The sequence below is a fragment of the Malania oleifera genome, chromosome 3 (genome assembly GCF_029873635.1).
Source record: "Malania oleifera isolate guangnan ecotype guangnan chromosome 3, ASM2987363v1, whole genome shotgun sequence".
NCBI lineage: Eukaryota > Viridiplantae > Streptophyta > Magnoliopsida > Santalales > Ximeniaceae > Malania > Malania oleifera.
Window position 1 is genome coordinate 59,665,351 of NC_080419.1, and position 21,274 is coordinate 59,686,624.

A 21,274-nucleotide genomic window follows, 5' to 3' on the forward strand; every position below is an offset into this window, starting at 1 on the left:
TTTTAGTGTATTTTGGACCCTTTAGTTTGAGTAACTAAGTTATTTGGTAAGGGCAACAAGTTTACATTTGTTTTAAACCATCATAGATAGAAAATTACGTGTGCGTGTATTTATACTTCTCATTGTTCTTATCTGTGATAAATTCTTATGTGTGCTAAATGAATTAATAAAATAAAATACATTATACACACCATTAATCTATTAAACACATAAGACATACGAATAATATAAATATAAAATAGCTAGAAAAGAAAGAAGGTTGAAGTTGAAAAATAAAAAAACATAAATATCACATTACTGATATTATTTAAAAAAAAAAAAAAAATTTCCTAACAAGTTAGTATTTTGAAATTGTTAATTAATGCATCTATTGTGAGTATTTAAAAAAATAGTAAATTTTGTATCATTGTCATCCTCATAATAATCTTTTCCCGCTCTTGCCACTTGGTGTATTGAGAATGATATATGAAAGAGAGAGAAAAAGTGAGAAAAAAAAGTAAAAAATAAAATATTTTTTTGGTGTAACAGTCCTGTAGCGGTTACGTAATGGCTGTAGCGGCCTTTACGTAACGGTCGCGGTCCGTAACCGCCGCTACGGTCGTGATTTTTCTTCCCACCGATTTCGCGGTGTGTAACGGTATCGGTAACCCAAAAAACCTTTACGTAACGGCGTTACATAACGGTCGCGGCCTTTATTTAAAACCATGATCTCGACAATATCACTTGTAAGCAATGGCTACTCAACTCATTCAATATAGCTTGCTATAGTGGTGTTTTGTTGATGGTTTAAAAGTCACTAAATGGTTCGTTCATTTGGAAGGAGGGGGGTACTCTTTCAGTTGGTGTCTCATCACTTCCTATTGGGCAATAAGGGAGGTTCATCTAATTGTTGGACAGTTTCCCAATACTTCTTGGCCTAGTCCTAAAAGTTCATCTTGGCAAGCCGAACTTGGTTCTCACCTCTTATATGGGTACTACTCAAAGTAATCTCTCCATCTCCTCTATCAAATATTTAAAATAATTTGGATCTAATTTCCCATCTACCTTGACCCTTTTAGGGACATCTCATAGTCCTCCCAATTATGCCTAGGGAAATGTTGAATATTGCCTAGGGTTAGGGTGGTATCCTACACTGTAAAACTACCGTTGTCAAACCTAGACTCTAGGTTGACTTGAGGGATGAGTGGCTGACCTGGTTTGTTAGTTTGTCTTGGGGCTTGATTCATCTTGTTGGGTGCTATAGGAATCCTTGGATTGGGAAGAATTCCTTAGAGTTGACCCCATTGAATATGGGGACTTAATAGGGTGCCTAACTAATTGTTTTAGCCCATGTACAACAACATGTTTACCTAAAAACTTCATGACTTGCGCAAATTATTCTATGAGGTGCTCAAATTTCTGGTCTACAAAAACCTGAGCATACAAAGATTGGGCATCGATTGGTGCAAGTTTTGTAACAGTATCAATGTTTTTGGTGGTGGTCATGGGTAAACCAGTATGGTACAATGTTGCTGAGGAAGACTGAACTTGATTACAAGTGATATGAATCCTAAAATTACTTCAATGCACTAATTGTAAACTATTTATCATCATGCACATGAGTTGACATGGTCTTACTGACGAAGGACTGACTACATCTTTCAGACTGCCCATTCAGCACACCTATTTTAGTTGTAGATTTAGGAAATTATGCTTGTATTAGGATTTCTTTGTATTGTTTGGTGACTTTCCTTGGTGTGTAATTTCATGTTTCGTTGGGGTTTTTATATAAAGTTGTGTTAGTAGTAGTAGTGGGTATAAGTGCTGTACATGTAGGTTCTTGTACATTTGAGGTTCTTTTGCTTCTTCCTCCCCCATCTCTATTTCGCTCTCTTTCGCTCTCTCTCTCTCTCTCTCTCTCTCTCTCTCTCTCTCTCTCCCCTTCTACTCCTACTACTACTGCTACTACGTCCCTTATCTTTTCTCTCTTTCTCCAACTCAGTCACTCAATTCTCTCTCTTTGTTTAAAATTACAATTGTGCCACTGGTTTTGAAATCCTAATCCCCAACAATAATTTTACAACACCTCCCTCATCATCAATGAAAAAACTCTTCGAAAGGCCTTCCTTTGCAATTTCTCCTTCATTTGACAAGGGGTGTGGCCTTATGTGCCACCACAAGTTTACCTGGCGGGCTACCCCTTAGAAGTGCCAACTTCTTCTCACGACCAATGACAAAACCCTCTGAAAGGCCTTCCCCTGCAATTTCTCCTTTATCTAATGAGGGGTTGTGGCCCTATGCGCCACCACAAGTTTGCCCAAGTGACTACCCCTTAGAAGCACCAACTTCTTTAACTTCTCTTGACACACCAGTGATGCCACCACCATCATTGAAACTATCTTCCCTTCATTTGCCGCCTGCTGGAGGCCTGGAGCACCATTGCTAGAGGACCCTTGTTGGAGTTGCACGCACTGAGACACCAGTGACTTGCAAGTGATACGTCTACCAGAGCCTTCTCCTATTTCCAAATTAACAAGAAGTTGCCTCCATTCGTGAAAAAATTTGTTTTTCCCTAAGACTTTGAAGCATAATTGAGGAAAATTCGAGTGTTATCCAACAATACATGTTTTTGGGGGACAATCTCAAAGCAAACCTTGGGTTTTGACCTATTTGCTGCTGTTTCAAGGTTGTTTCTTAAGGACTAGGAGAATTGGGAGTTGGGGAATTACATGATTATGCTGAGAATTTGATTGTCATTGTAATTCATGTTCAAAATCCTCGGTGAGGTAACCAAATTCTCACATTCTCTTGATTAATGTATGCTTTTGTGATTTGCACAATTCCAAGTTTCTTATTAATATTTAAAAAAAATGATTTGCTCTTTGTCTTGTGAATTCTTCTAGTTCATTCATTGCTTGAACCTTGTTCGTACCCATACCCCCTTGCTGCCACATAAGTAGGACCATGTCAATTTATATGCATTTTGTTCAATTGCTTCATGTATGTGCATTGTAGTAATCTTAGGGTTCATATCACTTGTAATCAAGTTTGCTCTTCCTCAGCATCATTGTACCAAATTGCATTACCCATGGCTACCAACAAAAATATGTTAATTGATACCCAATCTTTGTCTGTTCAATTCTCTAGTAGTCAATGGACCAAAAATTTGAGCACATTGCAGAACAATTTTCCAAAGTAATGAATTTGTTAGGTAAACACCTTGTTGTAGATGGCATGGACCAATCAGTTAGGCACTTGAATGAGTCCCCATATTTAGTAGGGTTAGCCCAGGGTATTCTTCCTACTCTAGGAGTTCTTGTAGCACCTAACAAAATGAGTCAGACTCCAAAATAGACAAGTAGACCAGTTCAGCCCCTCCAACCTTAGGTCAATCTAGAGTCTATTCTTGAGGAAGGTACCTTTGAGGAGTTTGATGATGTAGGGCTCCAATCTAACCTTGGGCATGTTCCACATTCCCCTTGACATGATCAGGAGGACTATGGAGATGCTTAAGAAAGTGTCTAAGTAGATCTGCGTGTCTATGATAGGCAACTAGACTCGAGCTCCTTTTTAGATTGGGTAGAGGAGATAGAAGATTTCTTTAATTGGTACCGTATATGGGGTAATGAAAAGTTCGGTTTGCTAAGATGAAACTTGTAGGACCAGCAAAGAAGTATTGGCAAACTATGCAACTAACCTTGGAACGGTTGGGTGAACCTCGTTTTACCTAGTGAGACGTGATGAGACAAAGATTGAAACATAAGTACCTCCCTCCTTCCTATAAGAGCTAGTTGTTATGTGACCTTTTGAACCATCAATAAATCACTCCTGCATAGGAGTGGTATTGTTGAGGTCACGCATCATACTATGATTAGGTTCTTGAATGGTATTAAGGAAGATTTTAGGAGAGGTTAAATTGTTTTCACCCGAGTCTTTAAAGGCAGCTTAAGAAAGCTCCTGCCATTGAAAAGTATCTCAAGATCTCTCCTAGGTCTTCATTTTAGGTGAGTGAGTCCCATCATTCCAAATCTTACCCTTACTCTAGGTTTATCATCCTTAATATATCCCTAGAGAGAGTTCAACAAAGCAAGTAGATCCCACCATGTCATTTGCTTTAGTGGCTCTAGTATTCCTCAGGTTAGTAGTTCATCTATTTAGTGTAATCAATGCCATGCTCGGTTACATTACTGCTTGTTGTCCCCAATGAGCTTGGGCTTTAGAGCATAAAAATTGATGACTTGTTTGACTGTGAGAATCAAGTTGTAAATGTTGTCGAGAAGTCGGGAGATGAGGATGAGCTCGTTGATGATTTTGGGGAGGAAGACCGTCATGTTTGTGTGGTTAGGTGTCTTTTGAGCGAGAGAGCTTAGAAAATAGGTGTATTTTAGCAATCATCACTCGTGAAGCTCCTTTTGTGGATTGATAGTTTTCATGTGAGTATCAACATGATATTGGAGAGTTGTTAAGGGAGTTCTTTGATGTTGTACCTAGCGAGCTATCACCTTTGCAAGACATTTAACATGCCATAGATCTCATTCTAGGTTCCCAATTACCTAATTTGCGACATTATAGGATGAACCCCAAAGAGCTTGTTGAATTGAATATGCATGTATGCAAACTCCTTGATGAGGGCTTTTTGAGACATAGCCTTAGTCCTTGTGCAATACCAGCTCTTTTAACTTGAAAAGGATGGATCTTGGAGGATGTGTGTGGGTAGTGCATCCATCAACAAAATCGCCATCAAGTATGAGCTCCCTATCCCTAGAATTGAGGATATGCTCGATATGCTAGTTAGCTCCGGTTTGTACTCCAAGTTTGACCTATGTAGTGGGTCACCAAATTAAAATTAGATTAGGATATAAATTGAAAATAACCTTTAAGATCCATGTTGGTTTATTTGAGTGGTTGATCATTCCCCTTGGACTCTCCAATGCTCTTAGCACTTTTATGAGGGTTATGACACATGTTTTGTAGCCATTTATAGGAAAATTCCTATTGATCTAGTTCGATGATATATTGTTCTCTAGTAAAATTCGGGGGACCTCTTGAAACATCTTTATAAGGTCTTTGTCGCTGTAAAGGATGCAAAGTTGCTTTTAACCTCACGAAGTGCAACTTCTTACAGTCTGGTGTGTTCTTTCTTGGTTTTGTGATCTTGGTGCAGGGAATAGCCATTGGTCTTATATAAAGTTAGAGCTATTGGAGAGTGGCCTAAGCCTAGGACTATTACTAAGGTTCATAGTTTTCATGGCCTTGCTACTTTCTATAGGTGATTCATAAGGCATTTTAGAAAAATCATGGCTCTCATCACCGAGTGTGTGAAGAAAAGGAAGTTTCATTGGTCCCTTTTAGTTGCTAGAGCTTTTAGAGAGGTTGAGGTGAAGATGACTGATAGGCATCTAGACTTTATAGAGTGTTTTGAGTTGGCTTGTGATGCCTTTGGAGTTGGTGTAGGGGGGTTTTGAGTTAGGAGGGAAACCTTGTGGAATTGTTTGCAAAAAACTCTTAGATGGTAGATAAGGATAGAGCACATGCGATAAAAAGTTTTATGCTGTAGTGAGATCCCTTCAATGTTGGAGATATTTTGTTAACCCAAGAGTTTGTACTCTTTTCTAATCACCATGCTTTGCGATATTTGATCTCACAAAAGAAGTTGTGTGCGAAGCATGCTATTTGGGTAGTGTTCCCAACAAGTACACCTTTGTTCTTAAACATCGTTCTGGTATTGAGAATAAGGTGTCCGATGGCCTTAATAGGACAACAGTTATTCTCCATGTCAATATAGTTGTGGTCATTAGGTTGATCTTCTAAAGGATGGGTATTCTACGTTCTTGATTTTGCGATTATCTTTTAAAAGGTGAGTGGGTTTCATTGTAGAGATTTTGGAGATCTCATCATCTATAAGGGATAAGGGGAGCTTTGGCGCAACGGTAAGGTTGTCGCTGTGTGACCTGGAGGTCACGGGTTTGAGGTGTGGAAACAACCTCTTGCAAAAAAAATGCAAGGTAAGACTGTGTACGATAGACCCATTGTGGTCCGCCCCTTCCTCGGACCCCGCGAGCTTTGTGCACCGGGCTGCTCGTTTTACCTTTTTTTTATCATCCATAAGCGATACCTGTTTAGCGGTACTAGGTTATGCATTCCTTGTGCTTCTTTTTAGAGATATTTTAGGTTGGGAATTGCATGCTTTGAGGATTAGGTGGTTATCTAGGGAGGGATAAAACCATTGCAGTGGCATTGCTAGAGTTGAGAATAGGTTTTATTGGCCTTCCTTGAAGAAGGAAGTTGCTAGGATAGTGTATCAATGTCACAAGTGTGAGTTAGCCAAATCTAAGAGGCATAACGCTAGTCCTTATACCCTTCTTCCATTGCCACACATATCCTGGAGAGACCTGAGTATGGATTTGTTCTTGGACTCCCCAAAACAGCCCAGGGACATGATTCCATATTTGTTGTTGTTGATAGATTCTTAAAGATGTACATTTTATCCCATGTAATAAGACTTTTGATGCATCCCATGTGGCTAAATATTTTTTTAAGGAGGTCATCAAATTGCTTGAGTTGCCAACTTCCATAGTGTCTGATAGGGATATCAAATTTTCTAGTTATTTTTGGAAGACACTTTGGAAAATGTGTGGGTCTCTTTTTTTTTCTTTGCTTGCTGCCCCCAAACTAGTGGGCAGACTAAGGTTGTGAATCGTAGTCTTGGTGATTGACTTAGGTGTGTTGTGGGAGAAAAACAGGGCAATTGGGACTTGGTTTTGAGTTTTCTTATAATAATTCTATGAATAGATCCATGGGTAAGAGTCCTTTTGAGTGTTTAATCGGTTACAAAACACCGTGCACCAATTCATCTTGTTCGTTTTCCACCAGATGCTCATAATCTGAGCTTGTCGAGTCTTCTGTTTGTCACATTCATGAGTTGCATGCTGAGTTTAGGCAAAAACTTGCCATGAGTAATGTGGCTTACGAATTTATTGCCGATGTACATTGTAGAGTTAGAGGCTTCAATGTAGGGAATAGTGTCATGGTCTGCATTGGACCTGAATGCTGCCCTAGAAATTTATTTAGAAAGCTCCATGGTCCTTGTCCCCATCCTTAAGAAACTTTGACCTAATCTATATTGTACTTGGTTTGCCTACTTGTATGACCATTAGTCCAATTTTCAATGTGGAGGATTTTACGGCTTATTGAGGCACTTTTGAGCCGTTTGCTTTACCATCTGATGCTCTCTAGGGTTAGCAGCTGCTCAGCCTCTCTCTATTTCTCAACCATAGGAGACAATAGAGTCTATTTTGGATAATGAGGTTGTGATATCTCCTTAGGGCAGTTTTCATTGATACTTGGTTCAATAGAGAGGTCTTGAGTCAAATGCTACATGACTTACTAAGGATGTTATCCTTGAGAGTGCTCCCAAGTTGCTAGAGTCATATTTGTTGTCCTACTTTCGGAGTAAAGTTCCTTTTAGTTGGGCGAATATGAAGGGGAGAACCACCTACATTTTGCAGGCCACCCATTTGTCACACCTATTTTAGGCATAGATATAGGAAAGTATGCTTGTATTAGGATTTCGTTTGTATTGTTTAGTGGCTTTCCTTGGTGTTGTGCAATTTCATGTTTCATTGGGGTTTTGATGTGAATGTGTTAGTAGCAGCAATGGGTATAAGAGCTAGACTTGTAAGTTATTGTACAATTAATGTTTTGAATCAGAATTGCATCTGTAGTTTCTCTCTCTCTCTCTCTTCTTCTTATTTTTCCCTTCTCTTCTCTTTGTTTCTCTCATCATTCTACATCACCTACATAATATGACAACAAGGGAGTATGGGTATGAACAAGGATTCAAGCAATGAATGAACTAGCTGAACTCATATGAGTGGGAATATTCTTTTTAAAAATAAATGTTAACAAAAAAACTTGGAATTATGCATGTTAATGGTTTTGATCATTCAGCATCCTTTGTATGTGCTAGTGTTATGTTGGTATGTGCGAGTTAGTAAGGATATTATGGTCCGTGGCATTTACTTGACATATGTTATAAATAGAGGGAGAGACCTATTGTTGGTATTAGAGCAATATCCAACCTGAACCCTAAGAGCATAGCTGCCACCAAATCAAACCCTAAACACCGTAATCCTACACAAACCTGCTGCTGCAGAAGGATTATCTGCATTACCAAAGACCAGAAGTAGGTTTAGGAGATGCTGAGGAACATTGCAGTCATAGTTAAAATCCTGGACACTGCTGTCCTTTTCAAAACCTCAAGAAACCCTCCATATTTGCCAAAACCAAACACAAACAAGCCACATAACTTGCTGTTATGCTAGCTTGCAAAATTGCACAGCTGGTGGTGCTGCCACGCGCTGGCCAAAAAGCTGGCAGCTCCAAGGAGTATTCAAGGTTTGCATTCAAGGAGAAGTATTCAAGATTCATATTAATATCCCAAAAAGCATCTCAACTCATTGCATCTTTTGCCGTGGCTCCTTTGAAGGCTCACCTTGTTGCTAAGGAATATATTCAAGTTTACAATTTGGATTATTAAAACACATTCTCTTTGGTTGCGAAACTTGTTCTTCTCCTTAGCCACCACCCCTCAATAGCTTCTACATTGTTAGATGTGAAGAATGCTTTTCCTATATAGTTATCTTCATGAGGTTTATATGGAGCAACCACTTGGGTTTGTTGTTGAGGGGAGTTCAGGCTTAGTGTGTTGGCTATAGAAATCGTTATATGGGTTAAAACAATCTCCAAGAGCATGTTTTGATCGATTTAGTGCTCTAGTACTTGAGTTTGGCCTCCGACGATATTGAGTAGATCATTTTATACTTTATTGCCATACTACATTTGGTAGGATTTTTGTATTGTTTATGTGGATGATATTGTGATTTCTTGTCATGATGATCAAGGTATCCTGAGGCTAAAGCATTTCAGATTAAGTTGCAAATAAAAGATTTGGGACTATTGAAGCACTTGGGTATAGAAGTATCTAGATCTTGTATAGGAATTGTCTTCTCAAAGAGGAAGTATGTTCTTGATCTTTTAGATGAGGTTGGGCTGTTAGGATCCAAACCTTTTGATGCACCATAGGTCCTAATAGTAAGTTAGTGCTAGGTATTGTTGATTTGTTGCGTGGCCCAAGAGGGTACTAGAGGCTTGTTGGAAAATTGAATGATCTCGCTATCACTTGACCGAATATGTAGCCCAAGAGGGTGGTAGAGACTTGTTGGAAAGTTGAATGATCTCACTGTCACTTGACCAAATATATCTTTCGCAACAAATGTTGTGAATCAGTTTCTTGATTCTCTGATAACAAGTCACTAGGATGCCTTAATTTGCGTCTTGAGATATCTCTGGTGCACTAGAGAGTGGTCTCTTATATTATGATCAAGGTCACCCTTATAGTTAGGGGTATAAAGATGTAGGTTGTATTTGAAGATCCATAACTAGGTATTCTATCTTTGTTGGTGGTAATTTGGTTTCTTGGAAGAGGAAGACAAAAATTGTGGTGGCTATAGAACAAGTGTCGAGTCAGAGCATAGAGCCATGGCTCATGCTGCATGTGAACTTATTTAGTTGAAGAACATGTTGGAAAAACTAGGTTTAGCATATCTTGATCTGTGGAGTTTATGTGTGATAATCAAGCTATTATTCATATTGCCTCCAACTTGGTCTACTATGAGTAGATGAAATACATTGAAGTTGATTGTACTTTATTTGGGAGAAACTTTGTAGAAGATCATTATAACCACCTATGTGAAGTATGATTTTCAGCTTGTTGGGGGGGGGGGGGGGTTAGTGTGCTTGGAAGAAAAGAAACAGGAGAGCCTTGACGGATTTGTTATGTTCCTTCAGATTACTAAAGATCAGCGGGTTGCTACTGTTACTAGTTGGCACATTGGGCAGTTTTTGAATGGCCGTAATGTAATTCTTGATTTTTGTGGCAGGTGGGTAATATCCTTGTTCTGTTTGCCTTGATGCCTTGTTAATCTTGGTTGGAGAGTCCATTTGAGGAAGAGGAAGTGAATGCAGTGGAGTTTGGTTTTTGATAGGGATAAGGCTCCCGGCTGGGATGGGTTCAATATGGATTTCTTTCAGGAGTGCTGGAATGTGATGGAGGAGGATATGTTAAAAGACTTTTCATGAGTTTTTTTTGGGAATGGGGTGGTGGTGCATAGTGTTATTCTACCTTTATTACCCTGGTGCCTAAGAAAGCTGCTGTATTAAGGCGTCACTATTAGTTTAGTAACTAAGATGTACAAGATTATTGTTAAGGTTCTTGCTAATTGGTTGTCTTTTGCGCTTAATTACAGTATCTCATTTGCTCAAAGTGCTTTTTCTGGGGTGTTGGGTTGGGGTGGGGTGGTGTGGGGTTGGCAAATTGTAAGTAGCAGATGAGGTGGTGGGTTATTTTTGTAGGAGAAAAAAGAACTGGATGATTTTTAAGTTGGGTTTTGAGAAGGCTTATTATTGGGTTAGTTGGAGGGGTTTTAGGTGAAGCTCTCATGAGCAAGTGATTTGGTGTGTGTGAGAGAGATGAGATTCTTGGATGAGAGGGTCTTTGTCTAGTGCATATTTTTCAGTAATTATTGATGGGAGGCAAAATCTTGGTTTAGGCCCGAGTGCTGAGGAGGGTGGGTAAGCCAAGGTTATTCATTATCTCCTTTCGTGTTTGCCATTGTGGTGGATGCGTTGAGTAGGTTAATAGATAGGGTGGTGGATAGGGGATTCTTAAAAGGTATTCATGGTTTTTTTTTTTTTTTTTTGGGGGGGAGGGGTGTCGGGCGTAGTGCCCCATTTACTATTTTCCAATGATATAAACCACAAGTTAAACCTTGGTTTGAAATACCATACTTTTCACAGATATAGATTTTTGTTGACCTACTGATATGTCAAATTTTTTAATCATGTTTTAAGATGATGTCATTAAAATTTTTCTGTGTGTCGGTAGTATTCAGTTGTCATTTATTTAGATTCTTGGAACTTTGGATTGTGGGCTGGTTGGCCTTAGGGATTTAGGGGGGTTGTCTTAACCTGCTTGACTTGTTCTTTCTACATGATGGAACAAAAGTATTTATTGTCATGACTTCCTTATTTATAGGGTGAAAATGGCATTGTCTTGGTCACCGACTTTCTATTTTAGGTATAGTGGACAAGGGAAAGTCGGTTGGCAGAATGTTATAGGTGGTTGTGGACTTTATATATGGTCTTATTTTCAAATTCTTTCCCCTTTTACTATAGATACTTGTTGATACTAATTGTTAGTTCTTTTTAATGGCAATGGCTACAGTGTTCAAACAGTACTTGTCGTGTTGCGTATCATCCACTCTGTGCACGTGCTGCCGGCCTTTGTGTTGAGGTATTTTCATTTCCTCATGTGCCTCGAAGAATTTCCTTTTCTTTTTTTTTTGAGCGTGGGGGTGTATATGCACAATTGTAAACAGTAATAGACAATTTGTCTTGTAGGCAGAAATTTGTTTGGCCTTGCTTTGTAAGATTTTTATTAATTATTGTTTTCCTGTAAACAATTTTTAGGGCTGCCACCTTGCTAGTTTATTTTTATTTGTTTCCTGTTGTTTTATTGGGGGTCATTTTGGTCAAAGGCAATATGTGGGGAATTTTGCATGAAAGGATAAGAAAAAATCTAGCTTTTTATGTTTCTAAATAATCCTTTTAGTAATTGTACTTAACTAATATTACACCGTTAGCATGCTCATTTTTTTTTTTTACATTTGTTTATCTAATTTATTTTACATTTTTCCTTTGTTAAAATTAAGATCTTAATATACAATATATAAGTTTTTCCTGTGGAAAGTATGCTCAAATGCCTCCTCATTTTTATTTTTTTTTATTTTATTTTGTTATTTAATGTTTTAACAGCTTGAAGATGAGGATAGACTCCATCTCATTTCTGTAGATGATGATGACGAGGATCAATGCATTCGCTTACTTTCCTTTTGTAAGAAGCATAGGCAGCCCTCCAATGAGCGCTCAGTCGCCGATGAACGGATTGGACTAACTGCCCGTCAATGTTCAAACTACACCCCTCCATCGAATCCATCTGGCTGTGCTCGTACTGGTATGTTGCTAAATACATGTAAATTTGCGTGTGCGTGTGCTTTAACACTAGTTAGTGGTAAACATTTCTCTGCCTTGTGTCTGCACGTGCTCACTATGTTTTTCTGTGGTGTGGTTGTTTTTTATAGTAGCATCCTTTGATGCCTGCACCCATTTATGAACACTACTAAGAAGAATAGTTTTTTCTCGACTAATAGTAATAATTATTTTTTTAATGAATATTGCTTTTTATTTTTTGATTTGTGATGCATGTTTAATTGCTGCCACATTGCTTGTTCTATCATCTAAAAATATATGATTAATTGATATTGTAACATTTAAACTTTCGTGTATGATTTGGTATTTGGATTCATAATCCCTTATTTCACCATTATTTTGCAGAGCCCTACAATTATTTTGGGAGAAGAGGACGCAAAGAACCTGAAGCCCTCGCAGCTGCATCATTGAAGCGCTTATTTGTTGAGAACAGGCCATATTTAGTTAGTGGTTATTGCCAACATGAATGCTTGGGCAGCCCTCTTTCCACCAATGCAGTTAAAGGCTCTAGATTCCCCTTTAGGCTTCCAAAGTTGAAAGCCTCTGAGCTTGATGCTCCTAAAAACATTCTTTCTGTGGCTGAAAAATATACACACATGAGAAAGACTTTCAGAAAAAGACTAGCATTTGGTAAGCAGTAATTTTGTTATTACTTTTTAGTAGTTCTCTTTTAAGAGTTTCCCGTGTACTTATTTGGAGACATGGGTTATATGCTGTGTTGTGGGGTATTTGGATGGAAAGGAACACACGCATTTTTAAGGGGAAGAAGATTTCTCATTTCTTGGTTTGGGATATGATTCAATATTTGGCTTCTTTATTGGTTGTTGCTGCAGGTTGTTTCAAAGGGATGTGTTTGAGGATGTTTAGTGTGATTGGTTGGTGGTTTTGTGTAGACTGTTGTCTTCTATTTAGTTTAAATTTTTTTCCCCCTTTTCCTTAAGGGGATTGTTTATTCTCCTTCTTTGTACATTCTTTATTAATATTGTTTCTTCTTTATCGATAAAAGGATTATAGATTATTTATTTATATTTCAAAGTTCAATTTTATGCTGTTTGTGTGGTTGTGAAGTGGTCCTGTCTTGACAGAGTTTATAATTTTAGGGATTTGGTGCAGTCAATTGCAAATTTGTAAAACAATCATTTTTCTCAATTTTTTTTTTTCAAGTAAAGAAAATCTATCAAGATAGTTTATTTATTTTTTAGTGGAATGTATTTTAATTAGCCTTTTAATGTGTCCCTTTTTTATTTCCATCATCTTTACTGTTATTTGGATTGGAATTTTGTCTGTGCTTTTGCTATTCCAAGATTATTTGTCGTTCTATAAACAGACTAAGATATGTTTATGCCCTGCAATGCAAGAAGGCTGAATGTAATTGCTTCATTGCCTTAAATTTTCGCTTGCTCTTGATGTGGTGTTAATATCATGTTTTGAAAGCCTGGACCTGACTGGCTGGTCAGACTAGGTTCGACCGCAATCATTTGCTTGGCCGGTTGAGGTCTATGGTAAGATCAGGAATTTAACTGACCGGGGGTCTACTCAGTGAAGTCGGTGCAACCCTGCATAAACTGGCCATACCTTGTGGGTCAGTCAAGTTGGATTCAGTCATAAAATCAAAGAAATTAGTGAAATTGTAGAGGCTGCAGGACTTCAACCTGTCCTCTCCAAAATGGAAAGGACAGCAGATACTAGTGTGAACTAGAGGAAATGACTACATTTGAATACTGTTTCATGTGATTTTACACAATTTTTTTTTTAATAAATTTTGTATAACTTTAATATTCTCTTTTAATCTAAAATATTGATCTGAGATAAAATACAGAGACATATACATAGACATGATAAAATAGTTCTATGAAATGTTATGCTCATGTCACTCTGACAGGTTTGACCTCCCTAGTAAGAATATGTAAATTCAAAGTTTTATTCTTTTAGTTATTTATGATTATGACAGTATTTAGTTAATGTTGTACCATTTTTATTTCTTTTAGATCACTGTCCTTTCTGTTTTTACATGTTTTGTGTGTTCAACTACAAAGATACTTTAGCATCTCTTGCTATCAGTGTGGTAATTGTACATGTTCATGTAGTTTCAAAATTCTCGATTCTTTTGTTTTTAGAAATTCCAAACCTATTTATTTCGTGATTATATCATGATCTCAATTATCTCTTTTGTTATGTTACAGCAGTTTACCTGATTTTTTTGTTTATTTGCTTTTTTCCCTCTTAAAAGCTAAGAAGTAGGATAGGATTATTGAGTTTCCTCTTGGTTCCAGGAAAATCAGGAATACATGGATTTGGCATATTTGCGAAGCATCCACATAAAGCAGGTGACATGGTAAGCTGATTTTTTTATTTAAAAAATTTTAATTTTGGCATCACTCCCGCTATGTAGTAAAATTTAATTTACTGCAGGTAATTGAATATGCGGGCGAACTTGTTAGACCCCCAATAGCTGACAGGAGAGAACACTTCATATACAATTCATTAGTGGTAAGTATTTGTAAAAATATTGTCATTGGTATGTTTTGGTGCGCCTGCATTAGACTATAGTTTTATCATCTACAAAATATTATTTACTGTGAGAAATTATTGCATTACTCTTAATGTCTCTTTAAAATCTAACCTCATGGCCTTGAGAGATGATCTCCAACTAGTGTTTTTGTAACTAATTTCTTGCTGGGCCAAAAAATTATTTTCACCATCATACACTTGGGAAAATGCATTTTTTTAAAACGCATAAACCTAGTAAAACTTGTGTTCGTTGTTGTGTTGGTGCTTAATGAAAAAGTGGACAGGTGGTCACCGAGTTTTTGGAGGATATTCGAACGAGTTTACTTTGGGACAGGTTGAGGAATTAAGTATCCACTGGTAAAGTGGGTCGTGGTCAAGTAACCACTACACATGGGAAGCTTAGGGATAATTATATTAATACAACTCTTCTTGGTGAGGACCTTTGGAGATTCATGGTTGGAGGATAGAATCTTTGGAGGTCAATTATTGATGCTAAGGATGGTACAGGTTATGATATGCATCTTCTAAAGAGAGAAAGAGGGATGTAAATCACATGAAGAGGAGCTTTGGAGGTGGAGGTGGAAGTTGATTATGGGAAGGATAGGATGGTTTTTACCCCTACACCAACTTTGTTGTTGGCACTTTGAATAGTATTTTCTTTTGAAATGATAACTTGTAGGGGCAACTGCTTGGAAAGCAGAATTCCCCCGTCACTTTCTTTCCATTGCTATGGACACTTTTATAAGATCCCGTTCCTCTATTTGGGTGTTTGGCAGGCTAATGTTCCTTCTAAGATAAAGGCTTATGTTTGGCTGGTGTTCCTTAATAGATTTAACGCCAACAATGTGCTGCAGAGTAGGAGACCTTCTCATGCTGTGCTGCCTGACATGTGTTTTATGTGGCACAGTTGTTCAGTGGATGTGTCTCACTTGTTTATTCATTGTTCTTTTTCATGGTACTTATGAACCTCTTCTTTTGGGGTGTTTGGAGAATTCAATCCTTCTCACTACCTCATTCCAAGTTATTTTAGCCCTACCCCTACCCCTTTTCATGCCATAAACCATAACTAACTCACTCCTCCTCATAGGTGTTCTACTAGGCCTGCGTAAAGTTTTTTTTTCTATTGAGGAAAAAAAACCAGTTTACTCTCAGACAACAGAGATGTGTCTTGGAGTATCCTTTTGAGGGGAATTCTCTGGAATGTGAGCTAGTGACCTCAAATTTCTTTGATTTGGTCTCCAAAGTAGCATTGAACATGAATGTGGGAGACTATATGAGGTGGAAATCTAGTAGTGAAGGCTCTTTCATGGTCAAACCATGATATTATGTGCTTGCCCAGGAGAACTTGATGGGAGGGTATTCTGTCGGATTGTTGGCTGGAAAAATTCTATGTGAACCACTATCTATTGGTTTGGAAGCAAATGCAAAAAGAATCTTATGATTTTCGTTATCTGGCATTTTTCTCTGTGAAAATGCAGTCACAGAACCTCTTACTTAACTGTCATTTGACTAGTCATTTATGGAATTTGTCTTGCTCTGCTGTGAGCATTTATTGGGCAGCAGAAAGGTCTATTACTCTGTTGAGGATGGGTGTTTGGCTTGAAAGGATATACATTCTCATAAAGAGATAGAAAAACTCATTACTGTGATTCTTCTCACCATTTTTTGGATTGTGTGTTGTGGAGGGAGAGAGGAGAATTTTCATGGAAAATAATTCTCTTTTAATTTCAAAGGATGCGCGGATCAAAGTTTTGAATCTTTTGACATTTTGGTTTAGTATAGTAGGCAGCATTTTGTATGTACAAGCTGTTCTTGACCTTTTTGATGTTATTTATATAAATGTTTTTTTTTTGGAAGTAGAAGAGAAAAGGATCTTTTGATCTTAGTCGATGTGTATTCTCTTTGAAAATGCTGTTGAAAACTATACCGAACTTACTCTACTGTCCTTGGACAAGTCATTTGTGGAATTTGGCTTGCGTAGCTATGGGCATTTGGGATGAACTTTTGGACTGGAGAGGCATACATTCTTGTACAGAGTGGGCAAACTCATCACTATGATTCTTCTCACCATTTTTTGGTTTATAGGGAGAGAAATAGGAGAATTTTCCAGTGAAAATTCAATACTAATTTTAAAGGAATGCACGGATCAAAGCATACACTGACAAAATCTTTTCCATTTTGGTTTAGTGGGACACATTTTGTATTTACAAGCTGTTATGATCCTTTTTGATTCTATTTCTTGTAAATGAATTTTTTTCCCCCTCTATTCAAGTTCTCATCTCCTTGGCTTCTTTGTATGTATTTCACTCTCTACCTATCTGAAAAGCCAATTTCCCTTTGTGAGGAAGCATATTAAAAAAAACCTTCTCCTAAAGGGTGTGGCAAGAGCTTGTATTCACTAATTCAGAGACGGCAAGAGTTTGATATTATGATACATGTCAGTAGTGTTTGCTTTCATCTTTGTCAGAGTTGGATTGGACCATTGTAGCTTTCTTTATCTTCCAGATTGGGCTGTATCATCAATTTCTGAGGTTGAGTGGTGTCTCTTCTATTGAAGAATTTTTGAATAACTCAATCTCAATTAAGCTAAAACATGTTGGGTATTCAATTGGATGGTTATTTTAAATCATGCATTGTTCCAGGTTAGAAGTCCTGGCCTATGTGTAATAGTAGACAAATAAAGTGTGAACATGACTTGCCTTTTAATGTGAGTTGGCGATCTCAATGTATCAACTTTGCGCAGGAAAAGAATGGGTGAAAGTAATTGAATATATCTGAAAGGTGAGTGAGCCCAGCAGGCCACCCTTGCCCAGGACCAAGGTTGTTAGAATTGGGATCCCAAGTGGGATTGTTGGAGGGGTCTGCAGGATCAGATCGTAGAATTGAATCGAGAATTGTAAGATTATACTTTAAGATCACTTCATTGTAGATCCAAAGGAACAATTTGCATTTGGTAAAAGATGGGGGAGGAGGTTTTGCACTCCTGGATGGAATATCTTGGACCAAAAACCGGTGATTAAGAATTTAAAATCACTTCATGGGCTGTAGTGTATTTGGATGATTTTAACTAGATTTGAGCAGTTCATTTGCTATATGAAGGTTCATGTGATACTTTATTGGGTGGCAATTGTAAGTGTAATTATCAGAAGTTGGGTTTGCATTCAAATGGAAAGGGTAATTCAAGATTTTCCCTGGAGGTCTGGATGGGGAGAGTTGGCAAAATTATGTGCAAGTGTTGTAGGAGGTGGTGTGTAGATCAAGGTAGTTCGAGTCGGGATCCTAAGTGGGATCGTTGGAGGGGTGTGCAGGATCAGATCAAGAATTGTATGATTCTACTTTTAGTGTAAAATAAATACTACAAAATTATATATGTGGAACTTGACAAGTCTTAAGACTAAAAACTTGGTTAGTTAGTAAGTATAAGGAGTTAAAATCACAATAAAAAGTTCAGATAATAAAAAGAAGAAAAAGAAGAGCAAGAAAAGAAGAAGAATCAGAAGGAGAAATAACAGAGCTCATTGTTGAGTCTTTCTTGAAGCTTTTCAAGAAGCAGATCTGTTTTTGAAGCAACCTCTGCAGCTCTGCTGGGCCTGCTGGCTTGGCTCCTTTCTTGGCTGCTGCTAATTGAACAACAAGAACTCTGTGTTAAAGCGAATGGAGGTGTTCTTGTCGAACACCAAAGAAAGAAGAGGACTGAGGACTGAGTTGTTGAACGCCAAGAACTCTAGCTGTCGAACACCAAAGAACTGCTGATCAAACACGAAGACTGCTGGCTGCTACTGATCAAGCACTAGTCACCTGATAGAGGGCTCTCTGGTTGTTGAGCAGGAGAGGAATTCAGGTGCTGGATTGCAGAACTTCAAAGAGGAGTAGAGGACTGAGGTGTCGAAATCCAGGGAAGTAGGTGTGGATTCTGCTGAATTTGTTCATTGATGGTGTAGTTTTTGAAGACTTTGGGCCAAAAGTAAACCTTTTCTGCGCCTTGCACCTATAAAAAGATGTACTGGGCCTTATTGTTAAAGCCGCAAGAAGGGGGAATACCCAATCCAGGTTACAAAGTAGGATTAGTATGATTCTACTTGCGATACTATGATTCCAATTCTACGATTCTACCGATTCTTTTATGATTCTACCACGATTCTAATTGATTCTGATTTTTGTTGCGACTTGGATCATTTGGGTAAATCTGGATTGTAGAATCATATGATTCTATGATTTGGATCACACTTCTAATAGCCATGCCCAGGACGTGGTAATGCTACACAATTCTCGGTTCATCCTAATTCCTGGGGCAATGCCCACCTTGTAAACCAAAAAAATGTACTCGAGTATTTCTCGTGTTTGTATGTGCTCTCTGATTTTCAGTTGAGAACATTTGAACACCACACTGCTTTAATTTTTGAATGGGAATGTAATCGTAAAGGTGCGAGTAAAAGGATAAGGACTTGGTATGAGATCTCTTTCTATAGACTTGGAATTGGAAATAATTATTGATGTAGAGCACTGAAATTTATTCTTGAATTTGAATGTTGAATCTATTTTTCTTGAAGGCTGCTGCATCTTACTTGCCATGAACAATAGCATGAAGAGCAAACTATTCATATCAAACATTGGTCCAATATTTGCCTCACTGGTTGTCTAGCCATCTCTGCATTTTGTTGTAGCTATCACCAACATATTTATTGCAATGATGTTTACTAGAAGTTTTGCTCAATTGAGGTCAAGCTGATTAAAAATCTACTATTGCAAATCTTTCAAGTCCTGGGCTAGCAGTTACCATAGGCCGAGCCTCCAACCAACTTATTCTTGCCACTACATTTCTGAAAGACATTAAACTGTCCACTGTGCTTCTGTACCCTTAGCGCCTTTCACAAATTGGCGAGGAGCTTGCATCCCTCAATTTCTCTAGCTTTTGAAACTTTACGCCTAAATGATTTTGGAACCATGTTGCCATCACATAAATGAACACCCTCCCTGATTCAGGAAAAGACTTGGCAGGTACCCTCTCTCCACATCTATAGCTTTTGGTACCCTTACACTGAATGGCTTTGGAACCCTGTCGCCACCACATCAATGAAGAACCTCTCTGATTAATTCTCAGGAAAAAGACTGAGCAGGAACCCTCTCTCTCTCTCTCTGCATCTAATGCTACAAAGAGATAAGTCCAAGTTGAATCCCTTGCAGGTGGAGGCAAGCCATTTTGCTTCCGTTCTGGTTAGTGTCACATGGTTCACCCTTCCTACTCCCTTTTTGACAATTTGAACCACATCTTCCACTTTCTCTAAATGAATCTCAATTGATTTCTGTTCGATTTGGAGAAACCTTCTTCTAACTCGTTTACGTGCACAGGCAGCTTAACACCCCATGCCACGGACCCGTTTGTGATTTTTATTAAGTGTTGAATGTTTTCTTTGATATAATAGTTAATTTACTGATTCTTTAAATCCTATTTAATGGCACAATTGGGTTGCTCTTTCGATCAGTTTGGTGCTTATTTGATGTCTCATGGTTTACTTGTGTTTCTATTTCAAATTCGTTATTAGCAATATAATATTTACAACAGTGTAAATCTTAGGTATTTGTTTATTTGTTAACTGTTTCAATTGTGGGTGTTGGCACGCCATAAGAGAAAAAAGATAGCTGTGCAAAAACAAATTGAAATTGAATATTTTTTCTCGTGCAGGGTGCTGGGACATACATGTTTCGAATTGATGATGAACGTGTCATTGATGCCACGAGAGCAGGAAGCATTGCTCATTTGATTAATCACTCCTGTGAAGTGAGTCTCATTCTTTCTTCTTTGTGTTCTACTACTGCCCACAAATCCAATCTATTGCTCAAAAGATGCATTTTTTTGAATTCCCTGCAGTTGTTTGAGATATATCTCAAGTTTTTGAAATTGTGCCATAATTTTCATATGCACTTTTCAATTGTTTTTTTTTTCTGAAGCTTGCTAGTGATACATATGATGGAGTTAGTCCTTTACTTTTTCATTGAACTTAAAAGTGTCAATTTTTTTTATTAAAATAAATTTTAGTTGGTTTTGTAGCCTGTCAATATAACTTAAGAAATTGATAATTTATAATCTGAAGTAAATTAAGGTATAATTCTTTGAAATAATTTTCAATTGATTTTTGAATCTATGTTCCAAAAATAACTTTAAACTTGGTAGAGTGAATGATTCGTAAATGTGTTTGATCTAAAATTGTATTCCATATGGACAGTATGTTTGCTTTGGCTAGTTTTACTTGCTTAGGAGAGCTGTTTTAAAAAATACACTTGATATATTGATGCTAATTTATGTTTCGTAGGTATTCTTATTCTTTGCAGATTTAGTCTTTTCCTTGCATAGGTTGGTTGCCTGTGCTTTGATTTTATAAGTAGCTGCATGAAGATCCTTTTTAGGGAATGCTTCCAGTTCAGATTGTTATATATAAAGATGTAATGTAACTGTGCAGAGATGTTGGGTTTTATTTGCAGGATTGTTATCATGTTAGTTTTTTTTTTCATATGTGATAAAAATTATAGTTGATTGAAAGTCTGCTGCATGAATTATAATCTCTCTCTCTCTCCCTCTCTCTCCCTCCTCCACCGAGCTTATGACAAAGTGAAGGTGCTCCATCCATCTCTTGTCAAGGGATGCCATTTCTTGTTGATGGAAAGAAATCCTCTATGG

The 21,274-nt window shown here is 37.7% G+C and overlaps 1 protein-coding gene across 9 annotated transcripts in view; it reads left to right on the forward strand.

Annotated features, from left to right (window-relative positions):
• The window catches only part of LOC131152027 (histone-lysine N-methyltransferase ATX2), a 125,964-nt gene that overhangs the window by 32,472 nt on the left and 72,218 nt on the right, over window positions 1-21,274 (forward strand). For 8 of the 9 annotated variants that reach the window (XR_009135816.1, XR_009135817.1, XR_009135819.1 and 5 more), the window contains exons 17-22: window positions 11,264-11,332; window positions 11,854-12,052; window positions 12,433-12,717; window positions 14,361-14,422; window positions 14,500-14,577; window positions 20,282-20,377. Coding sequence is in view for 2 of the 9 variants with exons in the window: in XM_058103606.1 (XP_057959589.1) it covers window positions 11,264-11,332; window positions 11,854-12,052; window positions 12,433-12,717; window positions 14,361-14,422; window positions 14,500-14,577; window positions 20,282-20,377 (789 nt within the window). In the remaining 7 variants the exon portion in view is untranslated. The remainder of the gene's footprint in view (window positions 1-11,263; window positions 11,333-11,853; window positions 12,053-12,432; window positions 12,718-14,360; window positions 14,423-14,499; window positions 14,578-20,281; window positions 20,378-21,274) is intronic. The other variant, XR_009135818.1, reaches the window with a different exon arrangement.